At 35.8% G+C, this 26,367-nt stretch overlaps 1 protein-coding gene across 1 annotated transcript; it reads left to right on the forward strand.

Annotated features, from left to right (window-relative positions):
- Window positions 1–17,578: 17,578 nt before the first annotated feature.
- Window positions 17,579–24,183, forward strand: LOC140832686 (probable inactive nicotinamidase At3g16190). The gene is made up of 5 exons (XM_073196832.1): window positions 17,579–17,736; window positions 17,857–17,970; window positions 18,328–18,562; window positions 18,846–18,962; window positions 23,844–24,183. Exons 1-5 carry the CDS (start codon window positions 17,677–17,679, stop codon window positions 23,915–23,917), a joined length of 600 nt encoding a protein of 199 aa, XP_073052933.1. The 5' UTR covers window positions 17,579–17,676; the 3' UTR covers window positions 23,918–24,183.
- The last annotated feature ends 2,184 nt before the right edge of the window (window positions 24,184–26,367 follow it).

Here is a 26,367-nt window from a genome sequence, read left to right on the forward strand (position 1 = left end):
TTTAAAAATATAATATAGATGAGATTGTGAGATTCAAAAAAATGTTATTTTAGGGGGAAAAAAGTTTCATCAATAAAAATAAAGTTTAATTGATAAAGTGGTATCATGAGGTTATTGTTCTAATTTTAAATCAGGTTTCACCAAATCAATTAGAATTGAGTTAATAGAGGGTACGTATTTTTGTTGGGTACGATAATTGTTTTTTCTAGATTTAGTAATCGAAGCGTGATGCTTGAGCATGATATCAATATAGGGTTGGTATGATACTGGTATGGATTTGGCATATCCAGTGCTACATCACACTACTGTAAAAAAATACATTGAATTGTAAAAAATTTAAAGATACATTACTAAAATCAAAATTTTTCGATATTACGGAAATCATGGAGATGTGAACACACATCACAAACTTGTAATTTTATCTTTCTTGTTTTTGAAAAGCTAGAAATTGTAATCAACATAGGCCAAATATTTTGATCAATTTTAACATTATTATTAAATAATAAAAATATTATTATCATTATTATTATTATTATTATACAAAAACTCATGTGAGACTGTCTCATATATCGATTTTGGGAGAGAAATACATGACCCAACCAATACAAGAATTAATTTTTAATGTCCAAAGTATTATTTCACTACAAAAATATAATTTTTGTTAGTCATGATATAAAAAAATATGGTGTAATATATGTTGATTTGGTTAAAATGTGTTGCTTTTAATGTCAAAAATATATTGTATAATACATGTTGATTTGAGTGAAAAAAATTATTTTTTATATGAAAACCATTATTTTTCAATGATGGTATGGATCGAGTCGACCCGTATTGTGTGTGTGTGTGTGTGTGTCTATGTATGATCATGATCATTATCTGTTAGAGTGAATGACCTACAAGCCAAGTATGGATAGGGTTATATTGACTTATTGTAATTACAATATTTATTTTAATATAATTTATATTTATTTTGTCAAACGTTTTATCTGTTTTTCTCATGCAAACTGCATAGATAAAAACCTTGAATATATTATAATAAATGAGCTATAATATCGTACCTGATGTCATGAAATACGTCCTTTAATTACAATATATTCTAAACACATTCTTAATCAATTGAGATGTCCAAAGAAGGATAACAACTGCTTGAGCTCAAGAATAACATTTGTGATGATGTGTATCACGTTTAATTGGTAAGGACATATAGATGTTCAAACATATAGATGGTTATAGTTGTATATAATTAGTTCTTATGACCCAAGACAACGCTGATGCTCTGCATTCTAGTATTATGCTTTGACTCGTTTACCGACTTCTTGAGGGTAATCAGATGTCAAGATTGTGCATAATTATGACAAATGTAGGTGTGAGCACTACGATTTTTGGGTATGTAAATATCGACATGTATAAGAAGATTTTCAAATTATGGTATTTTTGTAAAAATAATAAATTTGGAAATATTAAATTATACATGATATTCGAATTTTAAATAAATACATGAAATTATAAAATCTAGTATAATTTATTCAAGAATTTTGAATTTAAGTATATGATATCAATCAAATATAAAAGAAAATATTATATACAAGACATCTTTTGTTCAATAAGGAAGCTAACAAATTTTAGTACAGTCTAGATACATTATGAATATATACAAGAAAACAATCTATATTCAATCATCCAGTCCAACATCAAATTTCAAAATTTGGAATGATATTATGTATGGAAGAAGCATCTAAAAAATATGGAAGAATTACATCAAAATTATGGAAGAAATATCAATCGATTATGGTAAGATTTTAACACCACTCCTATAAATATCACAACTAGGTAATTCGAAATTTGCACCATTCAAACACTCCATATTTTTGAAATGTTTTTCTCTAAGTGCTGCTGAATTTTCGAATTTTTGCACTCCATGTTCTGTCGTCCCAACATAGAATATGTTATGGCCCTTTATGGTGGGATGTTAATCGTTATATGGTCTCGCCCCCTTGAGAAGTAAAAATTAGGGATTGATATCAATAAACCATATAAAGTAGAGGAATCACAGTGCTTATGCCAAGTTATGTTTACGTTTATGCTTATGATACGTTATACAAAATATGCTATTTGCATGATGTGTTACTTTTCGAAGATTATGTATATCATGTACATTTGTTATGTATGCGCTCAAACGACCCCCACTTACAGAGTGACAATCTTATCACTCACCTCTTACTCTACCATCCCAAGATAAGTCTAAAGAACAAATCGAGGAAGAATAGTCACACTAGTTTTGGAGCTGGTGATAGATGCACAAAGACATTTAATTTAAGTTTATGTTTAATTAAGTTGTAAAACGCTTCCGCGTTATTTCTATCATTTTAAGTAATTGCATTGTAAAGATATTGATTTCTATGGAAATTATGATATAAATTAGTTTTGTTTTATACTGTACTACGAGACTTGTTATTTGACGATTATGTGATTGTTGAACAACGTCGATGTCGACTAACCCCAGTCTAGGGACGTGACAGTAGGAGCAAGTGTATTATAGTCGGGGATTCACTGTTCGCATATGAGAGTGAATATCCTTTATGATCTAGTGAGATGATGATCTCTGGCCAACATTTGAGGATTACATTAGGGTAAATGATCTCTCTAGTTGCACATACAGTACACTCTTAGATTCTAACTAGTGAGACTCTTAGTTTGAGCATGAAAGTTGTTGGAGTCCTAATTGGACCATGATGAGTAAATTAATATATCTTAGTTACACTAGAAAACCCATCAAACTAATAATAAATAGACTAGTAGTACTTACCTAGTCTCGTACACAATAAGTTGCTTAACATCAAAGCAAAATCTCTCATCTTCTCTACTCTCAAGTGTTAGAGTAGATGCCCTGCAAGCCAACGGTTGGCTATGGAATTATTGACTCAAGTGAAATAAACAATCTTTATTTTAATATAATTTAACATTTTATGGTCTTGTTATACTTTATCTGTATACCCATGCAATCAGCATAGATAAAGTCCTTGATTGTGCTTTAATACAAATGAATCGTAATTCGATGTTGAAACTCATTTGTAAACACTGCATATTCTAAATTCGTTCCTAGTCGATTCAGCCGCCTAAAACAGGGATAAAGGCCGCTTGAGCTCGAGACTAGCATCTGTGATGTTGTGTGCTGCGTTTCTTGGTAAGGGCATAGAGATGTCCAAACATGCAGATGGGTAGTCATATGATGATTATACCGAAGAACCCTCCCTCGGACTTTCCAAGTGGTTATCATTCATCGAGAGGATAAGTCCGTGGTTATGATTGTACACCATTAGTCCTTACGACCCGGGACAACACTGAGGCTCTATATGCTAGGGCTGTGATTTGACTCGTTTACCGGCTCCAGGAGAGTCATCAGGTGGCGAGTTTGGGTACAGTTGCGACACATATAGGAGCCAGTGCATTGTAGTCGGGGATTCACCGCTCACCTACGGGTGTGGATATCCTATGTGATCTAATGAAATTATAGTGCGTGGAATCTCTGGTCAGAGTATGAGATGTACATTAGAGAAGGAGTTCTCCAATAGTACATGCGATGCCACTATTTATAGTTATCACATAGTTATCGAATTAATATGCAACCCTCGATGAACCAATGATTGCAGATTCGATCGGGATATATGAGATGAAGGGACCGTACTGTACGTTAATCATAATCGACTGGTTCTTGCAGGCACTATCAGTGATACCTAGGGGATCATAGGGCGATGCTACTAGACGCTCTTACCATGATCCGATGGGTGCAATCAGAAATGAGTTTTGACATTCTTGATCAAGGTGTTGATGAAAAGAATGGGGCTAACTAGGGTAAGCCCGAATAAGATAAATATTATTCGAATGGTGGCCCAACTCGCGTCCCTGACCCATTGAGGTCACACAGCCGGACCCCCCGAGATAAGTTCAGAGTTGATATTATGATATAGTAAATTCAAGGAGTTGAATTTATGATATAATAAATTCAATGAGTTGAATTTATAAAATTTGAGAATTTAATTTATTAAACTCAAATGTTGGGTTTATTAAATATTAAATTTTGGGGGTGATGAAAATTCAAGTAATTGAATTTATAATTTAAATAATAAATTCAAATGTTGAATTTATAATATATTTAATTTATTAAACTCAAAAGTTGAGTTGATTAATTAATAAATTAAATATGGTGGGTAATATGTTTAATGGGCTTGTAGGAGTACAAGTCCAACATAATAAATAATTAAAGTTTAAATGGGATTTGATTAAATCAATTAAACTAGTTGGACTAGCCCAATTAATTAAATCAAACTCATTACTTTTAATTATGTAATTAGCTTATATTTTAATATAAATAAGGGTTGAGGTGTCAAAAACCTAGCCAACTCTCCCACCAACTTTCGAGAACCCTATTCCAAAGGAAAAGAAATTTCGGCTACCTTGAATTAATTTTCGGGTTGAGCCGTCTCTCGATTTTAATCTCCGACGTTGAAACTTCTTCCAAATATTCTAGTGCTACTTGGAAGAGGAACAAATCTTCTAGTCGTGGACCTAATTAGAAGAATCGAAGAAAGTTCGTAAGGATTCATCAAGAGCTAATCCGTTTATACCGGATTAGTTGGAGCCACGTGATTAATTCACAAAGGTATAATTTTTTCTGACATCCTATGTATGTTTATGATAAAATCATACGAGCGTCCAAAGCAAAATATATTTTGATTGTCAAAATAAAATAAAAATTTTTAAAACTTCCGATGCGTTTGGGCATGTAGAAAACCGAGATCCAACAGTGGTATTTGAGCCAGGTTCTCTATATCGTATGATTTTAAATCATATAGAATAATTTATTTCTAACTACACAAGAAAATTTTTCAGAAAATTTAGCATCAAGAAAATTTTATTTTTCCAGAAAACAAAAAAAATATATATTTTGTTTCTGCCCGGAACTGTTCCGGGCAGCCCATGCGCGCAGGGTCGCGCATGGGGGCGCGCAGCGTGCGCGCAGAGACGCGCAGCGCGCGCCGAGCGACGCAGTGTGCGGAGCGTCCGTACGCGGTGCGCCGCCAGCGCGGCGTGCGGAACGTCCGCACGCGGCGCGCGCCTGTGCGCCTGCGTGCACAGGAGTGCCGCCCCTGCCCGAAAGTTCGGGCAGCGGGCGGGCAGCGAGGGCGGCTGCCCGGGATCGTCTCGGGAACCGTGCTGGATGTTGGACCTGAATTGTTTAGGCCCAGGGTGCAATTTTCTGAATTTTAAAATTTTTGGGTAAAATTGACATTTTTGAAATTGGTTCAATTTTTATTTTGAAAAATTGATTTTTAGAAAATTAATAATTTTCTTGTGAAATAAATAATTAGAATATGATTTTAATTATTTATGGTAAAAATGAGTTTTTACAAAAAATCAATTATTATTGATTTAATTGGAAATTAAATAAAGGAGTTTATTTAATTTATTAAATCCTTTAATAAGTGTGGTGGTTAGTGATAAAATTATTAGATATATGATTTATCAATTAATTAAATTTGTTTAATTAAATTGATGTTAATATTTGATATTAAATGCATGAAGGATGATCGAGAGCCTTGACCAATGTGTAGGTGTATGTTAGGATATTTTACTGTTTTATTCGGTTTTTTATTAATATTTGATATTATTAAAGTGGGCATGGTTTATGGCTCGTTCCCACCCCATGAGATGTATCCCTTATGTGCCATGGCTATTTAAATGTAATTATTAGAAATAGTGAGAGATCAAGACTGGAAGATGGTGGGCCCGATGATCAAGATGAAGACATGTAAAATATTGGAAGCTCTTGTAATTGTTGCATTTGCATCCCTGAATTCATCTAGGTTTTGGACCTGGATCCATGTCTGGCTCACATGGATCTAATAGTGTTGGCGATCGATCATCTTTATTTATTGTTGAATGTCATATTATGATATATATGCGATATATAGTAGTATGCATGTATGTATATTATTATATAATATAGTTGCATGAATCCGGCAAACATACAAATTCGTGGCACGCGATTTTTAAATTAAAATGATGAGACAATTTTAAAATTAAAATCCCTCATTTTGAATAAGATTCAAAATTTATATCAAACCGAAAAAGTAAAAATTAAAAGAGTTTAATTTTTCCTTGCCTTCCATCAACCGTGGTTGCATGTTGATCGCTACCCGCGGACAGTGTCTGGCTCATATTATTGGGGAGGTCTGTACGCCGGAAAGCTGTGACTTCCACCGGACATATGATGTGAATTGAGTGGAACTCCCATGACTTCGGCTCATATTATTTGGGGAACTCATGGCAACCGTCTACTACAATTCAATATTGATGGGTTGGTTTGACACGCGAAAATAAACAACGTCATATTATTGGGTCCTTATTAAACGTGATGCAAAACACGCGGAGGTTGCATAGGGATGCAATTGGACTCTACCTTTTAGAAATTATAATTGGCTGATATTATTCGGGATTATAATTGGCTAATTGGACTCTACGTGCCTACTAACGAAATACGATTTCCCTTTTTCATCAGAGGGTGGTGGAAATGTCAAAATAGTGGGAGGGAATTTATAAAATAAAAATCCATATTTTATATCTTAAAATAATTTAAAATAATCAGCAACAATTATTCTGTTTCCATATCAGTATATTTTTCGATTTCGTCACATAATCCAATTTTGTTATTAACAAGCTAACCGAATCTAATTTTCAAGACTGGTTGGGAAAATTGTTCTGAATTCGGAGAAAATGACATACACACTAATGTCAGTCTTGTTGAACTGACAATGCATGCAAGATGGTGGGACCATATTGTGCAAGCTAAAGTGTGATGTGCTCGCTTCTATGTCAAATGAACTGTAGGGACAGTTTGAGAAAATGTTGAATGCTGCTGACATTCGAATACATATGAAAGAGTTGCATAGTGCATGAAACTCGTACAGTGATGCACACCACTTTTAAAAGCTCATGACTACACGAATGCAAGATGTGGCTTTGGTCCATGAGCGTGGTGTATATATGATTGGGTTTAATGAGAAAGTGGTGGGCTTGGAATAGGTGATTCATAACAAGTTACTTCATGACAATCAATTTGTTGTCATTCTCTTTCTCATTTGACGGGTTTATGTTGAACTTCAATTTGAATAAAATTGATGATAGCCTTGAAGAGCTATTCAACATGCTTATGACTTATGAAGTCATCATAAAATAGGAAAATGTTGTTTCCTAGTTGGGCTTGTTGTCAGGAACAAAAGTGGCCCGCAATGTAAGGGAAAGAAATGTTCTGCCCCTCACAAGAAAAAACCCAATAAGAGGCAAACTCCGAAAGACACTTAAAAGACCTACAAAGCCCTGATAAGTCAGAACATATTTCACTACAAGAAGTCCGGACATAAGAATTTATATGAGCCAGAAATGTTCTGGAAATGATGAATGAATGTCCAAGTAAACAGGATTTCAACAACAAACAAAAGAAAGTTAGATGATCCAAATCCCGCACAAATATGGCACGCTAGACTAGGTCACATCTCTCAAAGAAGGATGCACAAGCTAGTGGGAGAATGTATGTTTGACTTGTCAGACATAAATTCTATACTTACCCGTGAGTCCTGTCTGAAAAGAAAAATGACCAAGACTCCATTCGATGGAAACGTGGAACGTGCATATGGTCTATTGGATTTGATCCACACAGATATTTGTGGCCCGCTAAGTGTTAGCACAGGATATGGGCAATCCTACTTCATTACTTTTACTGATGACCATTCGAGGTATGGGTGTGTTTATTTGATAAAACACAAATCTGAAGCATTTGAAAAGTTCAAAGAATTCAGATCTGAAGTAGAAAATCAGCAAGAAAGAAGTATTAAGGCACTTCGATCTGATCGAGGTGGAGAATACTTAAGTGCTGAATTTTTCGGTTATCTAAAAGAGAATGAGATTCTCTCACAGTGACTCCACCAGCAACACCACAATTGAATGGTGTTTCTGAACATTGTAAGCAAACCTTGTTGGACATGGTTCGATCAATGATGGGATTCACTGAATTGCCTACATCGTTTTGGGGCTTTGCGCTTGAAACTGCGGCAATGTTGTTGAATAATGTCCATACTTAAAGCAGTGGATAAAACACCATATGAGATATGGATGGGGAAACCTCCCAAGTATTCTTACTTGAGAATATGGAGATGTCTTGCTTACGTGAAGCAGACAGTGGGAAACAAATTGGATAGTAGATCCACTTTGTGCTACTTTGTAGGATATCCAAAGAATTCTGTTGGATATTATTTCTATCATCTCAATGAAGCAAAAGTGTTTGTTTTCAAGAAATGTCATCTTTATGAAAGGGAATTTCTATTAGATAGAAAAAGGCAAGATGATAGAACTTGTAGAAATTCAAGATACTCCCTCAACTATAGTAGTTGAACCTAATCTCCAACAACCAGTAGTTGAAATACAAGCTCTTAGAAGGTCTGATAAGGTTATTAGACCACCTGCTAGATATACGTTTCTTCATGAACAAGACCATGATGAGTCTTTTGTTGGATATGATCCAATGAACTTTAAGGAAGCAATATCTGATACTGATTCAACCAAATGGCTTGAAGCCATGCAGTCAGAAATGGACTCTATATATTCAAACCGAGTCTGGACATTGGTGGATCAACCTGAGGGAATCGTTTCTATAGGGTGCAAATGTATCTACAAAAGAAAACTTGGGCGAATGGGAAGGTAGTGACCTTCAAAGCAAGGCTGGTTGCAAAATATTATACTCAAAGGCAAGGAGTTGACTATGAGGAAACATTTTCACCAGTTGCTATGTTTAAGTCCATTATAATACTACTAGCCATAGCATCATGGTATGACTATGAGATATGGCAAATAGATGTAAAGACTGCATTTCTCAATGGAGACATCAAAAAGGAAATTTACATGTCTCCACCTGAGGGATACACATCAGTAGGAAGTGAGCATAAGGTATGCAAACTTCATAGATCAATATATGGTCTCAAGCAGGAGTCAAAGAGTTGGAACCTCAGATTTGATAGCACTATCAAAGAGTTTGGTTTTGCTAAGAATCCAGAGGAACCGTGCCTGTACAAGAAGGTTAGTGGGAGTGTAGTGACATTCCTAGTACTTTATGTTGATGATATCCTACTCATTGAGAATGATGTGGGATTATTGCAATCAACTAAAGTATGGTTAGCCAATAAATTCTCCATGAAAGACATGGGTGAAGCATCCTATGTATTGGGAATACAAATCTATAGAGATAGATCAAAGAGGATGTTGGGACTCACCCAAGTCACTTATATCGATACCATTTTGAAACGATTCTCTATGGAAGAGTCCAAGAGAAGATACTTACCAATGTGTCATGGTATTACTCTATCTATAGTTATGTGTCCCAAAACTGATGAAGAGATAGAGATGATGACGCGTATTCCATATGCGTCAGCTATTGGTAGTATCATGTATGGTATGATATCGACGCGTCCTGATGTTGCTTACGCTTTGAGTGTTACAAGCAGATATCAGGCGAACCCTGGTCCAATGCATTGGAAGGCCGTGAAAGATATTCTTAAGTGCTTGAGAAGGACTAAGAATTTGTTCATGGTCTATGGGTGGAGAATTGAAATTGGAAAACTACACGGATTCTAGCTTCCAATGTGACATAGATGATTCGAAATCGACCTCTGGTTTGTATTCATGCTAAATGGTGCTGTTGTCTCTTGGAAAGGTTCCAAGCAAGACACCGTTGCGGATTCCACCACTGAAGCTGAATACATTGTTGCATCTGATGCAGCCAAAGAGATAGTTTGGATGAGGAATTTTGTCCAAGAGTTGGACGTTATTCTAATGGAGTTGATCCAGTCCCGTTGTACTGGGACAACACTGGTGCCATTGCTGCAAGCAAAGGAACCAAGGTCTCATCAGCGATCCAAACATGTACTGAGGAAGTTCCACATCATACGGGAGATAGCGGGAAGAGGAGACATATCGGTTGAAAGAGTTCCTCTGCAGATAATGTTGCTGTTCCACTTACATAGCCCATGCCAGGACCATTGTTTCAAAAGCATCGCGAAGCAATGAGTTTAAAATTAAGGGTAGTTGGCTCTAGGGCAAGTGGGAGATTGTTAGAGTAGATGCCCTGCAAGCCAACGGTTGGCTAGGGAATTATTGACTCAAGTGAAATAAACAATCTTTATTTTAATATAATTTAACATTTTATGTCTTGTTATACTTTATCTGTATACCCATTCAATCAGCATAGATAAAGTCCTTGATTATGCTTTAATACAAATGAATCGTAATTCGATGTTGAAACTCATTCGTAAACACTGCATATTCTAAATTCGTTCCTAGTCGATTCAGCCGCCTAAAACAGGGATAAATGCCGCTTGAGCTCGAGACTAGCATCTGTGATGTTGTGTACTGCGTTTCTTGGTAAGGGCATAGAGATGTCCAAACATGCAGATGGGTAGTCATATGATGATTATACCGAACAACCCTCCCTCGGACTTTCCAAGTGGTTATCATTCATCGAGAGGATAAGTCCTGTGGTTATGATTGTACACCATTAGTCCTTACGACCCGGGACAACACTGAGGCTCTATATGCTAGGGCTGTGCTTTGACTCGTTTACCGGCTCCAGGAAAGTCAGCAGGTGGCGAGGTTGGGTACAGTTGCGACACATATAGGAGCCAGTGCATTGTAGTCGGGGATTCACCGCTCACCTACGGGTGTGGATATCCTATGTGATCTAATGAAATTATAGTGCGTGGAATCTCTGGCCAGAGTATGAGATGTACATTAGAGAAGGAGTTCTCCAATGGTACATGCGATGCCACTATTTATAGTTATCACATAGTTATCGAATTAATATGCAACCCTCGATGAACCAATGGTTGCAGATTCGATCGGGATATATGAGATGAAGGGACCGTACTGTACGTTAATCATAATCGACTGGTTCTTGCAGGCACTATCAGTGATACCTAGGGGATCATGGGGCGATGCTACTAGACGCTCTTACCATGATCCGATGGGTGCAATCAGAAATGAGTTTTGACATTCTTGATCAAGGTGTTCATGAAAAGAATGGGGCTAACTAGGGTAAGCCCGAATAAGAATAAATATTATTCTGAATCACAAAGAGTTGTGAACCCACGACTAGCTGTATCCCTGAACCATTGAGGGTCACACAAGCATTGGATCGTTTGTTCCCGTTGAGAGAATAAATTCAAGGAGTTGAGTTTATATTATGATATAGTAAATTCAAGGAGTTGAATTTATGATAATTAAATTTTGAGAAAATAAATTCAAGGAGTTGAATTTATGATATAATAAATTCAAGAAGTTGAATTTATGAAATTTGGAGAAAATAAATTCAATGAGTTGAATTTATAAAATTTGAGAATTTAATTTATTAAACTCAAATGTTGGGTTTATTAATATTAAATTTTGGGGGTGATGAAAATTCAAGTAATTGAATTTATAATTTAAATAATAAATTCAAAAGTTGAATTTATAATATATTTAATTTATTAAACTCAAAAGTTGAGTTGATTAATTAATAAATTAAATATGGTGGGTAATATGTTTAATGGGCTTGTAGGAGTACAAGTCCAACATAATAAATAATTAAAGTTTAAATGTGATTTGATTAAATCAATTAAACTAGTTGGACTAGCCCAATTAATTAAATCAAATCCATTAATGTTAATTATGTAATTAGCTTATATTTTAATATAAATAAGGGTTGAGGTGTCAAAAACCTAGCCAACTCTCCCACCAACTTTCGAGAACCCTATTCCAAAGGAAAAGAAATTTCGGCTACCTTGAATTAATTTTAGGGTTGAGCCGTCTCTCGATTTTAATCTCCAACGTTGAAACTTCTTCCAAATATTCTAGTGCTATTTGGAAGAAGAACAAATCTTCTAGTCGTGGACCTAATTAGAAGAATCGAAGAAAGTTTGTAGGGATTCATCAAGAGCTAATCCGTTTATACCGGATTAGTTGGAGCCACGTGATTAATTCACAAAGGTATAATTTTTTCTGACATCCTATGTATGTTTATGATAAAATCATACGAGTGCCCAAAGCAAAATATATTTTGATTGTCAAAATAAAATAAAAATTTTAAAACTTGCGCTGCGTTTGGACGTGTAGAAAACCGAGATCCAACATCAAGTTGGCTACCCCTCACCTGTGCTCTAAGCTTTTCAGACGCCACCTGGTATTGGAGCAATCATCATTGTGACGCTACCGGAGATCGCCGTCGTCACCGTCTCTATCTCAGCTTGTGAACTTTCTTGTAGTCTTTCTAGTTCAAACTAGAAGAGGAACTTGGAATCTAGTTGTAGACCAAGAGATTCAAGGAGATTCATTCGTCGTAGGGAGATACAAGAAGAGTTATTTCTTCTTAAAAATCGAAATATTTAGATTCAAAGTGTTTATCGCTCAAAAGTAAATAATCTAAAGATCCTATGCATGGTTTTTGATTATTGTCTTTGTAACAGAAACAAAAAAGCCACGTTTGGTCACTGAATTCAGACCCATAAGCCTTTGTAACATGGTAGCAAAGTTGGTCTCTAAATCAATGGCAAATCATCTTAAGCCGTGTTTGAATGACATCATAGAGTAGTGCTTTTGTCCCAGGTAGATTAATTATGGATAATATTTTGGCGGCGTTTGAATGTTTGCATACTCTGCGCAATCGCAAACGAGGACGAATGGGTCTTATGGCAATAAAATTCAGACATGAAAAAGGCTTATGATTGAGCTGAATGGAAATTCTTACTTGCAACTACGGAAAAAATGGGATATCTTGTACGATGGATGAATAAGATCATGAATCTTCTGCAGACAACTCGTTATGCAGTTCTTGTAAATGGAAAACCAATTGATCTTTTCCAAACAACTCGAGGTCTCAGACAAGGATGCCCATTATTGCCTTCTTTGTTCCCCAGGTCTATTTTTCTTCTTCGAAGCCGAGCTAATACGGGTGAATTGAATGGGATTAAGTGTGCCGGAAACACACCCAATATCACACACCTCTTCTTTGAGGACGACACCTTAATATTTGGGACGACAGATAATCATACATGTGTTAAGCTACGTGAAATATGAATATGCATCGGGACAGTCTATAAATCTTCAAAAATCAACTATCAGCTTTAGTCCCGACACTTCCCAGGAAATGAAACATCACATGTTCTCTACACTGAGTATGAACGATAGTGAATCTCATGAAATGCACTCGGGACTTCCCTCTTTTACAGGACGCGATAAACAACGCATGTTTGAAGGTATTATAAAGGAGAGAGTCTGGCAGAAGCTCCAATGGTTGAAATGCAAATTGTGTTCGATTGCAGGTAGAGAAATTCTTATCAAAGCAGTAGCTCCAGCCATATTTCTTCCCATACCATGAGCATTTTCAAGGTACCCCTCACTCTTTGCAATAGCCTAAGATCGATGATTGTTAATTTCTGGCGGGGGGAACGAGGGGAAAAAGTGTGTTCATTGGAAGAATGGAAATCTTTTATGTCGTCCTAAAGCGCAGGGTGGTATGGGATTTCGTGATCTTAGCTCTTTCAATCAATATTTCTTGGCTAAACAAGCATGTGTTCTTAACAATCCCAACTCAAAGCATTTCCTGCCCATATCTACACCGTCTACCACATTTCTAAAAGCTACTATTGTTCATAATCCCTCTTTTGTTTGGATGAGTTTATTATGGGACAGAGATCGCTTGGTTAAACGTTTAAGATGGAGAAATTGCAAATGGTACTTGTGTGCTAGTGTTCCATGATCCATGGTTGCTCCACCCGAAGCATTTCCTGCCCATATCTACACCAAACCTGTCAAGCAACATGTTGAAAGTTTGCCACTGGATGCAACTAGGAGGAGGATGGGATTGGAACAAAATGAACAATTTCTTGTGGGACGAAGTGAGAAGAATTCTTCCAGGTCCGACTCGTGGGGAGGATATGATGATTTGACAGTATACTTCTCATGGTGAATACACAGTTAAATCGATCAGGTCACTGCCTAACTCAGGGGAATGATGAAAATACCAGCAACGGATCTCTCAATATCTTCAATGGGGGCCTTCGAAAGATGTGGCAAATCAAGGTACCAAATAAAATTAAAAATACATCTTTCATAGCGTGAAGAAGTCATTGCTTGTGTTGATAGAACTGCCGTTATTTATCGAGCTAGCCTTTCTACAGAAAACAAAACCAATACCAGCTCCTCGATCCACAACAAGTACATGGCACCCCCGACCGGATGGTGTCCTGAAAGTTAATGCTGAATATTTGTATAAAAAAAATATTACATATGCGTGTGCAATGATTCCTAGATATTATTATTAAAAATTGTGGAGGGATGGACAAAAGTTTCTACTGTAAAAAATACAATGCCTTTTTATATATGTTTTTTGTCTCTGATTTTTTTAACCTCTCAGTTATCTTTTTCACCAAATATCGATACCTATACGCGTCTACTGCAAGCGTGCGGGTCGGATCAAACGATGGTCAGTTATATTATGAATTTGTTTCTTTAAGACAGGTTGTTACGGTTATATTATTTCCTTAAAATTTATAATTTTCTGTATTATTTTGATGATAAAATATTGTTTTTCGCAATTATATAAATTATGAATTAAGGCTAATTCCATCAATACCCACAGTTAAAAAAAAAAAAAAACCTTATATAAAATTAATTTCACTTTAAACCTCGTGTTCTTAAAAATCAAATATATATATAAAGGCCCCTACTACATGTGGTAAATGTAATTGAGTTTTTATAAAATATGGGTGAAAAATGTGTGATTTTAAAAAAATAAGGACATTAACTTATTAATATATTTTAAATGGTTTTATGTTTTTTATACTTTTCAAAAAAAAAAAAAAAGGTTTGTGCAATTAGCTATTATTAATTATGAGTTTTGCTTCCCTGGCACATTTTAAAAGCGTAAACTGGTATTGGTGAACTTATCGTTTTTCTTTACTATTTACTAAGTATAGTTCTTTTTAGTTCATATATGGGGAAGAGAAATCGAATTAGAGGCTCCGATTAAAATATATTAGTTCTACTGTGAGACGATCTCACATATCTTTATCCGTGATACGAGTCAATAATGTCCATGTTTATAGTAATAAATAATATTTTTGACATAAAAAATAATATTATTCTTGAGTGATCTGAATTGGAGAATCATCTCATAAATTTTTTTGTAATTTTTACCTTTAACCGATCGTTTTATCATTCCTAAAATATTCAAATATTTTATTATATCTCATTAATATCTTTCGTATATTTTGAATAATGATTTCAAAATTATAAAACTTGATTAAAAATTCTAAATTCTTTATTTTTTAGTAGATAATTCTTTATTGATCTGTGTTTTCGATTCTAAAATGTGATAAGAGTTACTATGCTAAAACTTAAATAATTTTTAGCAAATAATTATTTTGAATAATGATTTCAAATAATTTGAATAATATGAACAATTTAAGAGTGAGTCTCAACGGGCCAACCCTACTCATATTCACAATAAAAAGTAATACTTTTAGCATAAAAAGTAGTATTTTTTCATGAGTGACCCAAATAAGAGATCCGTCTCACAAATACGATCCGTGAGACCGTCTCATACATGTTTTTATCTATAATGATTCATAACTCTATTTCTCCGGAAAATTTCAATAAAAGATAAGATGAAACAATGATTTATAATTAACTAATATATTTTCATCCGCACCAAACAGTACTAAATCGTTAAGGTGGCTTCGATACTATATTGGCTATTACTTCAAAGGTAACATCCATTGACCTCCTCCTGTATACTGATATTGACAAGACCTTTAAAGTGCGCTTTTTCCATATCACTTAGTCAAAATCGTGTCTCCCATCCACTCTAAATCTTCAATGAAAACCACATGCATTGAACCAAGCATGCATAGAGGACCTTTCTGAAACTTAATATCTCAATTTCACATGATAGTATTAAAGTAATTATAAATTATTTTCACTTATATCGTGTTTATTGTTGATTGCAAATAATAAATTAAGACAGATTCAATAAGGAGTGAGTTCGATTTGAGTTTTGAGCAAACCACTCGGTTCATGAATGGCTCGACTGTGACTGCGATGACCTTGTCATAATCTTCGAACGTAATGCACACATGTGGTTTTGGGATTAGTATTGTTGAAAATAATCTTACTACAAATTATTATCACAAAGATAAACATCATCCACGATAAAATTAAGTGATAATGGATGTTTTATGTCTTCCTCGTGAGCATAATCTAGAGATCTTAATAGATGTGACTATGAACCTTATGTATGATCCGATTGGAGGCTTTGGAAACACGCGTTTGAGTGAAAGCACTACACGATTTCCATGCCGATTGTATTGACTTCAAGAAAACATTTTTTTGGAATAAATATGGGAATGGAAGTAGCACTTTTGATACATTCAAAGTCAAAATCACACTTAATTATCTCGAGTTAGTGCCCCTCACCATTTTTTAATTTCTTTTTGAAAAAAAAGTACAAAACTGTTTCTTTATTTTATTTTATATTTTTAGAGACTATACATTTTCGCTTTTGGGTGTTTGGTTTCTTTTCCATTAACTTTATTTTTAGTTTTTATTTTCTAAAATCACTTTTTTTACTTGGTTTCTATACCCTCTTCTATATGACTATATAGGGCTCCGGTCATACCTCGACCCGGCTCCTGGCCCCCTATTCTCCTTGTGGTCATGTGGCCCACTTTTTGAGATAGCTGAGCTTGTTGAGCCACCCTGAACCACCAGACCGGTATGATAAGAAAGGCTCCCCACACTAGCATGCACTCTAAATCAACAACCTTTCATCAGGCCCTAACCAATTGACCCATTGGGACCATCTTTGAACCCTGGTGGTAGACCCACCTGGAGCATCACCATGACTTCACAAGTCACTCGTCATATCTCTATAAGATCATGATTATGTTTGCATATTCAGATATACAGTAAATCTAGTTTAATAAGAAAAATATCGTCTCCAAATATTCGAGATATATATACAAATCTTCATACCCAGATATCGAATGGATATGAAAGCAAATTCCGAATATCAATAGAGTTTATTATTTGAGTCTAGACTGCAGCACCTCTAAATATCTTGTCTTTAGTTAGTTCATATACAAAATGTGTATGTTTTAAGCATCGGAATCGGAAGGATCATGTCAGAAAACAAAATCGGTGTCCTTCTAACCTTTGTTCATCTATGTAGAAACATTCCGACCGGAACTGACCAAGTTTGGTCAGATTCATTTGGAGTTGAATTTTTTACTCGCCAAACCGACCCGTGAAATTATGGTACCATTGTTTTTTCTATCACACAATTCAACATGTTTAGTTCTGTCATATGCTCACCACGGTTAGAAGAGAAGATATTTATTTGAGATATACCCACCTCTAAAAAGAATTTTTTTTCTCAGAATCATTGCCCACTTACGCAGTTGGAAAATATGTGAAGGCCCATATCTCATCAAGATCAGGCTCAAACTAGAGCCCATGATCAAGCCCACATTAAATTTCAAACAATCGTATTCCATTTCTTGATCAGCAGCTCAGAGCGCAGCTTTTCCCTTCACAAAAATGGCGGCCGCTGCTGACTCAAAGTGGAAGGACACTGCCCTTATCGTGATTGACATGCAGGTATTGTTTTTGTGATTGTTTTTAGGTTTTTTTCCATATTTTTCTTTCTTGATTCTTCATCGTTAATCAAAAGTCGAAAATTTCCTGTATTTATTTGGTGTTGCATTTTTTTCTCGGCAGAATGATTTTATTTTGCCCGGTGGTCCGATGCATGTAAAAGGGGGTGAAGCTATTGTGCCAAATGTTATCAAAGCGATTGAGGTTTCTAGAAGCCGTGGCATTCCTGTTATTTGGGTACCTTCTAATTTTATATGCTCGCCAGTTTTCTTTGCTGTTCTAGTCCATGGAGACTTTAATTCTGGTGACCTGTGATGAGTTTACTGGTTGTACTATGGTTGATGTACAGCAATCTTCTTGAAGCTGCAATAAGCAAATAAAATTGATTTTCTAAAATGAGCATTTTGGATTTTTCAAGTTGGATTCCATTTCTTGTGATTACTTTTAGTGGGATTTCTTTAAACTTTGGTGGATCATGAGTTCCTGATCCGAGTAAGGTAGCGAGTGAATTTCCATTGTCTTTGAGTTTCCTGTACTGTACTTGAAACGATCCTTGAGATCGAAAACGATTCCAATTAACAAAACTTGTGATAGGTTGTTCGTGAGCATGACCCTTTGGGGAGAGATGTTGAATTATTCCGCCGCCACTTGTATTCTTCTGGAAAACCAAAACCAACTTCTAAGGGCAGTAAGGGTGCGGAGCTGGTTGATGGGCTTGATATCAAAGATGGTGACTACAAGCTGGTGAAGACGCGGTTTAGTGCATTTTTTAACACGCACCTCCATTCATATCTTCAGGGTGTTGGAGTTAAGAAGTTGGTAATCATTGGTAATATCAATGTTCTTATGTCTATATTTGGGTTTTGTTGTGTTGGATTTATGGTAGAAGTATTGGAAAAAGATAATAGAACACATTGCGGGATCTACCTGATTGAGATGAAATGATCTACATTCACGGCACAGTGCTGGTTGCTCTTTTCTTCTCATTAAGATTACAACAATCATCTCCTTCATATAATATATATTGGGATAAACATGGTAGGAAGTCTTTTTTAAAACTATACGACGGTAAATGATATCTAATAATATATCATAATCCTCGATATACACAGGTGTACAAACCCCAAATTGTGTCCGGCAGACCGTCTTCGATGCGGTAGCATTAGATTATGAAACTGTTACTGTGGTAGTTGATGCCACCGCTGCCGCAACTCCTGACATCCATAATGGTACGCAATGCAACTCCCAAAACAAACATAAATATGTGTGGTTCATGTGCGGATTCTATTTCTTGTTCGCTGAATTCATGCTTTGTTCTTGTTGTGTGGTTTAAAAGAATAGAGATGTCCCTTTGATCAGATTTATAATGATTATAAGAACCTGAAAACAAATATGCTCACGGAGTGGTATGTTTGACTGCAATGATTAACATTTAGCTGCCTGAGTACCTATAGAAGCAGCAATGAACCTAGAAATTTGGCAAGGGTGGCTTAGTGTATTGTCGATAGAATACTGATATTTTAGGAAAATCTTATGTATCAATTTAAAACCTATTCATTTGAAAGAAAGGTCCCTACTTTATGTAGAAGTGATTGGCGATGAGGAGATAGAAGGAAATACATGGATAGGTTTTGATATAAAGATTAACCCTGAATTATGAATTCTTGAGTACTTGAAATCTTATAAGCAGTTAACTCAAATACATGAATTTCAAATCACTTTTTTCTGTTTAAGTTATCAATGAATAAGGCAAACCCTCTACCAGTGGGGAGCCATTTTGAATCTATTCTTCAACTTTTCAAACCATTTTCGCATTTCCCAAACCAAATATTAATGCCTTATTTTTGTTGTCGTTCATGGAAAGTATATACAAGTTCTCGACATAATTATGCTTTACATAGTTGTTTAGGACGCAAGATACACTAAAATGCTGGGTAACCTGGATCTTGAAGCACAAGTCAAAGAGTACGTTTTATCGAAGTAAAGCGCATTTGAGATAAATTTAAAAATTCAACATGTATGAAGTGATTATAGTAATGGGAGAAACAATATTAAAAACCATACCCAAGTTATGACAGAGAACGGTTAATATTCCCTTCTTACTTAAAGCGTTCTCCAGCTGCACCTGTTTGTTTCCGTCTCTCCGATCCAACAAGGTCAACAAAATTAATTCTGCTAACCTTCACGTAGCTTAAACCATCAGCAGCACTCTGTAATATATGATATTTGGTAGGAATAAGGATATTATTTGGTGAAAGATTATGGGGTAGAAAAAACAGTAACCAAGAGAATACATTAAAACAAACAGCATTTTGGAATTTGAAGGAAAAGAAGCATGAAATTGAATGCATAAGGTGTCTTGCTGCGTGATTCAACAACAGAAACAAGAACAGCTAGAACTTGCCGAGTTCGATAAACAAGATATTACCTTGCAGGGTTTTTTATCATTAAATAGCTATGGACTTTGCTAATTAGGGTTTAAAATTTGTTTAGCTTGAGTTAATTTTTATTTACTTACAAAATAGCAGAGCACTTCTTAAAGCGTATACATTTGTGACTCACGGATATCTTGCAGCCTAGGCAGAGGCGTGCACTTTAAGCACACTTGTTTCAAGTGATGTGCCTGGCTGCGCCATGTCACCTAGGTGCAGCTGTGCACACACTTTTAACAACTATGATCCTTTATATTCAGATTTTCATCACTTCCTGAAAATATTATATGATGTACCGGGCTGATTATTAGAGTATTGTTACGTGTCAATCTTCATACATTACAAACCATGCAATAGACACGTAATGGTAGTGGCTTGCTGAAGAATAGGTCAACGGGAGTAGTGGAAATTGAGGATCAAATTATATTAGTTTTTATAATTGGCTTAGTGGTTTAGTGGGTAGTTATTATCATTTAGAATTCCTATGTCTATAAATAATTGTACTTGTTTTAAGGAAAGGGGATCGGTTATTCAGAAAAGTTCACTCATCTCTTCTTAAATTGTTTCTTTGCTTTCTATATCAAATTTTAGCTTATCAATTGGTATCAGAGCCAGGTTACACGACGTCTCCATCATGGACACCCGTGGTAAAAGCAATGAAGAATTTCGCAACGACGTCAATGAAATTTTAGCCCGACATGAATCGAACTTTGACCAAGTTCATGTGACCTTGCAAAAAGTGTTAACCGAGCTTCAATCTCTTCGACTCTCGCACAGCCCAAACACGAATCATCTTGAAACCAATCCTTTGGCAGAAACGAAACCTTACAACAACATACCTCTCACCCTAACTCCTCCAACGAAAACCGTCATCAACATCTTTCGTTGTCATTCCCAAATTCAATGTGGAAGATTCAACAGGTTGGATCTATAAAGTTGAGCAGTATTTTGAGATAAAAACTATTGCACCAGATGAACAAGTCCAACTAGCTTCCTTTCATTTAGAAGGAATTGCTCTTCAATGGCATCGGTGGTTGACGAAATTCCGCGGGCCATTGACATGGAATGAATTCTCTAAAGTTGTCCTTCTTCGTTTTGGCCCAACTGATTACGAAGACCCCTCGGAAGCTCTAAGTAGGCTGAACCAAACCACAACAGTAGCAGCTTACCAAGAAGTTTTCGAAAAACTTTCTCACCAAGTTGATGGTCTACCCGAGAATTTCCTCATCGGTTGTTTTATTGCAGGTCTTCGTGATGACATCCGCCTAGACGTGAAAATAAAACAACCAAAAGCTCTAATAGATGCCATCGGCGTTGCTCAATTAATAGAGGAGCGAAACCAGTTACAAAAGAAAGCAAGCCAGCCATTCCGCCCCACTCCAACTACAGTGGCTCCAAAAGTTAATGCAAATCCTACAGCCGGTATACTAGGACCTCCACCCCACCTGCGTATTAATTCTACTCCTCCACATTTCCGTCGAATCACCAACCAAGAGGCACGAGAGAGAAGGGAGAAGGGGCTATGTTACTATTGTGACGAGAAGTTCATTCCAGGCCATCGATGTGAGCGACCACAATTGTTCATGATCGAAGAGTCAATACATTCAAGCTCGGGAGATGACGATATCATTCCAGAAGCTCCACAAGGTCTATTGGAAATTCCTGAAATTTCTTTTCATGCCATCACAGGAACTAAGCATCCTCAAACATTGCGTGTCATGGGAAAGCTGAAAAACAGGGATATCACGGTGTTAATTGATAGTGGCGGCACTCACAACTTCCTGGATCAAGCCATAGTCACTAAGTATGGATTACCGGTGGTCCGTGCCAAAATGTTTCAAGTCATGGTAGCTAATGGAGAGAAAATAGAATGTTCTGGGCAGTGTCAAGCACTAACCATCATGATCCAGGGTCACTCCATCACAACAGATTATTATATTCTTCCTGTCGCTGCGTGCCAATTGGTTTTGGGGGTACAATGGCTTGAAACTCTTGGACCTATCCAAACTGATTATAGGAAGCTCACAATGACCTTCCGTGTCGACGGAGTCTCCCACACCTTCCAAGGACTGAAGCAGGCTAACATTGAGGCTTTGACAGGGAAGGAATTCTTGCAACAATGCGATGTTTGTCAGCGTAACAAGACCGATTGCATGAAACCTGCTGGCCTACTCCAACCATTACCAGTACCTGTTCGCGCTTGGACAGATATTTCAATGGATTTTATTGAAGGGTTACCCTCATCTAATGGGTTTACCGTCATCATGGTGGTTGTGGATCGATTGACGAAATATGGTCATTTTGTAGTCATGAAACACCCATTCACAGCACTCACTGTGGCCAAGTCCTTTGTTGCAAATGTGGTTCGTCTCCATGGAGTTCCAACGTCAATTGTTAGCGATCGAGACAAAGTTTTCATTAGTTCATTTTGGCAAGCACTATTCCAGCTGCAAGGAACCAAGCTTTGCATGAGTTCAAGTTATCATCCCCAATCCGATGGACAAACCGAGGTAGTGAATCGAATCTTGGAGCAATATTTGAGATGTTTTGTTAGTGATCAACCACGGAAATGGGCAGAATGGATCCCATGGGCGGAGTTCAGTTACAATACGTCAGTCCATTCGTCCACCAAAATGACTCCATTTGAAGCTGTTTACGGCATTCCGCCTCCAACTCCACTAGCTTATATTCCAGGTACAGCTCGTGTTCAAGCGGTTGATGAGTTCTTGCGCGACCGTGACTCCATTTTACGAGAATTGCGCCATAATCTTTTGATAGCCAGAGATCGAATGAAAAGTATAGCTGATCGGCATCGACGAGAGGCTTCTTTCAATATCGGAGATTATGTATATTTAAAGCTCCAACCATACCGCCAAACTTTTGTAGCCTTTCGACGTAATATGAAGTTTGCTCCACGCTTCTTTGGACCATATGAGATCATACAAAAAGTTGGTGCAGTAGCGTATAAGTTGGCTCTTCCTCCAGGTTCTCAAATTCACAATGTGTTCCATGTAAGTTTGTTGCGTAAACATCTGGGGCCAATCGTTCCGACCTCTACTCAACTTCCTCCTGTTGCCGATGATTCTACTATTCTTCCTCAACCAGAAGTCATCTTAAACCGGCGAGTAATTCAAAAAGGAAAGTTTCAACCACGATCTGAAGTGTTAGTCAAATGGAAAGGGACACAAGTTGAAGATGCAACATGGGAAAATGCACGACGCTTTGCTAAGATGTATCCTGAATTCATCCTTGAGGACAAGGATGCTTAAGCAAGGGGGAATTGTTACGTGTCAATCTTCATACATTACAAACCATGCAATAGACACGTAATGGTAGTGGCTTGCTGAAGAATAGGTCAACGGGAGTAGTGGAAATTGAGGATCAAATTATATTAGTTTTTATAATTGGCTTAGTGGTTTAGTGGGTAGTTATTATCATTTAGAATTCCTATGTCTATAAATAATTGTACTTGTTTTAAGGAAAGGGGATCGGTTATTCAGAAAAGTTCACTCATCTCTTCTTAAATTGTTTCTTTGCTTTCTATATCAAATTTTAGCTTATCAAGTTTGTATGACCAATACCATCCAGATTTGCTATATTTTGCAAATCCGGACAGGTTTTCGTCATAATATATTCTTAAAAACACCCATTCTAGTGCCTTATGATTTACTCCTGCAGCAAATGTTTTTGACATGAGCAATGTTGGTGTGGCCATACCAACACTAGAAGAATGGTGTAAATCCGACGATTAATGCAGAAAAACCACACGATTCATGACCATATCGAAGCACCATCCCTGCTATATCATCATCAAAATTCAAGAACAAGCACTTCTAGAAGAAAACTGTAGGTTTCCTCGAAATATAATGGTGACATTCTTCGTTACTGTTACTGTAACATAATTCAAATTTCTGGTTTGCTACACTCTTCTTCTTCTTTTTTTTAAAAAAATTAATCTGTAAATGTATATTTTATTCGTTGATGATTGCATATACTTGTCGAAGTTTTATTCGTATAATTCTTGGTAGCGTGTCTTATCATTGAGGATAATATTTTTTTTAATATGTTGCCGATTTCTCAATTATTCTTTTAAAATTATCATTTTGATCCAAAAGATCAAGTTAAGCAGAAAATGGGAGATCCAATAATTAAAAATAAAGTTGGAAAAAATTATAAAAAAATTTCTGCTCAATTAGTCTATGCTACATCAGTATTTTTCGGTACGGTAATTTCAGTATACAGAAAATTCGGTATTTTTTCCATCCCCTATGTACATTAATCTATTTTGGATTTTAGTTTTCTAATTTGTCGAAGTTTGGTTTTCTCGTAGTAACTTAGATTTTTTTTGGCGTTGTTCTTTTTTTTTTTTTTGTCCGAAACCACTAAATTCATTGAATATGATTTATTTTACAATTATTTCTTCTACGTGGTACATGTGGGAATTTAGTGATTTTGGGGGAAAAAAACGAATACTAAAAAAATTCAAGATATTGGATTGATGAAAAACAAACTTAACAAGTTAAAAAACTAAAATTCAATGCAGACAAATTTAAAGCTAAAATTTCAATTTTTCCACAAACCTAGTCCAATGAATATAAAATAGACTCTAATGTCACAATATTAATAATACTATTATTGATATTATTTTCGGGGCGAGTTCGGAGATTTCGGGGATGATGATAGTAATCCCATACCCGCCCCAAAGTACATCGAGGATTTAAAAAAATCCATGAACCCGAACCCAAACCCGAAAAAAGGATCCTCATCCTCGTTTCAGGTTATCCCCGCGGGCCCCAAACCTGTAAGAAAAGTTGTCATCCCTACTTCAACATCTACCTTAAATGCTATTGAGCCTTCGTGATATATCATTGAAATATTATGTAAAAGAGAGCGTAATTTTGTCAAATTTATTAGGTGATGTGATTTACTTCTATCATTTTTGCACAATGTTACTCTATGTTTCATGGATACGGGTACGAATATCGAATCGAATACGATAGAATATGGCGATACAACAAATTTTGAAAATATAAGACATGATATGACTAAGATACGACAATTATTAAAAAAATATATAAATATTATATATATATATATATATATTTATATTATATATGGTATAGAAAAATTAAAAAGTGTAAAGATATAAATATATTGCAGAAATATATATGTAAATATATACAATCTTCAGAGCAACGATTAAAAAAAATAAGAAAAAATTGTCGTAACATGTTCGAAAAACGTGTCTGTGACGTGTTCTCGCCGTGTCCGACTGGTCAACTTAAAAAAGTCAACGACATGGATCTTGCCGTATCCGACACGCGTGTCTGCGTGTCGTATCCGTGTTCGTGTCCGTGTCGTACCATGTTCGATACTTCAAAATTTTTCTTTTTAAGTTGTCATTGCTACATAGATGTTACTCTAACAAATATCGATTTAAATAACCAATTGTCTCTCGCTTTTTATTTCTTCCTTGCGTTTTTTTAGCATGAATTTTTGTCCTTGTAATTAATATCGATATAGTGTATTTGACATCCTTGAAAGCTCATGCAAGAATTAGTCGGACAATAAGTTGATCGGGGCGTGTAATTGTTAGTTTTAAACAAATTGGACCATGTTGATATAGCAAATGGTGCTTTGGTTTAAGACTCGCGGATTGTTTTAGAGCGTGTTTAGTTAGGAGTTTCGTTAGGTTATTGGTAAATCTTGCTGAAATGAGTTTTTGCAAAGTTTTTATACTAAACAAAGTCTTATATTGATATCTTTCTGGAAACAGAAGAAGAGAAGATGTGTAAGAATTATACCACATTCGAACTTACATAAACAAATTGTGATTTATTTTACTTTCTGTTTAATTTTTTTTGTTCACGAGCTCTGCTGAAATTGTATATTTGTACTAGCAGCTCTACTGAGTTCAACAAGATTTTTTCCGTACATGAAATTTTTTTCTAGCTTGATACAATCAACACAATTGATATAATATTTGAAGCTATTAGCCCAATCCAAATCAAAGAACGTACAGAGTTTGAATAATTGTTTATTCACTCTTTCTCCGAAAATAGATACAACAATACACAAAAAAAAGATGACAGGGAAGAAAACCACGATCATGTCAGATAAATGTGTCTCCTTGAAGTGAAGTCGAAAGAATGACATAATATTTATTGAAGACGATGAGATACTTGGTGATTTTACTAAAAAA

The sequence above is a fragment of the Primulina eburnea genome, chromosome 1 (genome assembly GCF_022965805.1).
Source record: "Primulina eburnea isolate SZY01 chromosome 1, ASM2296580v1, whole genome shotgun sequence".
In the NCBI taxonomy this organism is placed as follows: domain Eukaryota; kingdom Viridiplantae; phylum Streptophyta; class Magnoliopsida; order Lamiales; family Gesneriaceae; genus Primulina; species Primulina eburnea.

Coding starts and splice junctions, on each gene's coding strand:
- LOC140832686 (XM_073196832.1), top strand. CDS start 17,677: ATGGCGGCCGCTGCTGACTCAAAGTGGAAGGACACTGCCCTTATCGTG. Junction 17,971..18,327: donor GTGGCATTCCTGTTATTTGG/GTACCTTCTAAT, acceptor AACTTGTGATAG/GTTGTTCGTGAGCATGACCC. Junction 18,563..18,845: donor TAAGAAGTTGGTAATCATTG/GTAATATCAATG, acceptor CGATATACACAG/GTGTACAAACCCCAAATTGT.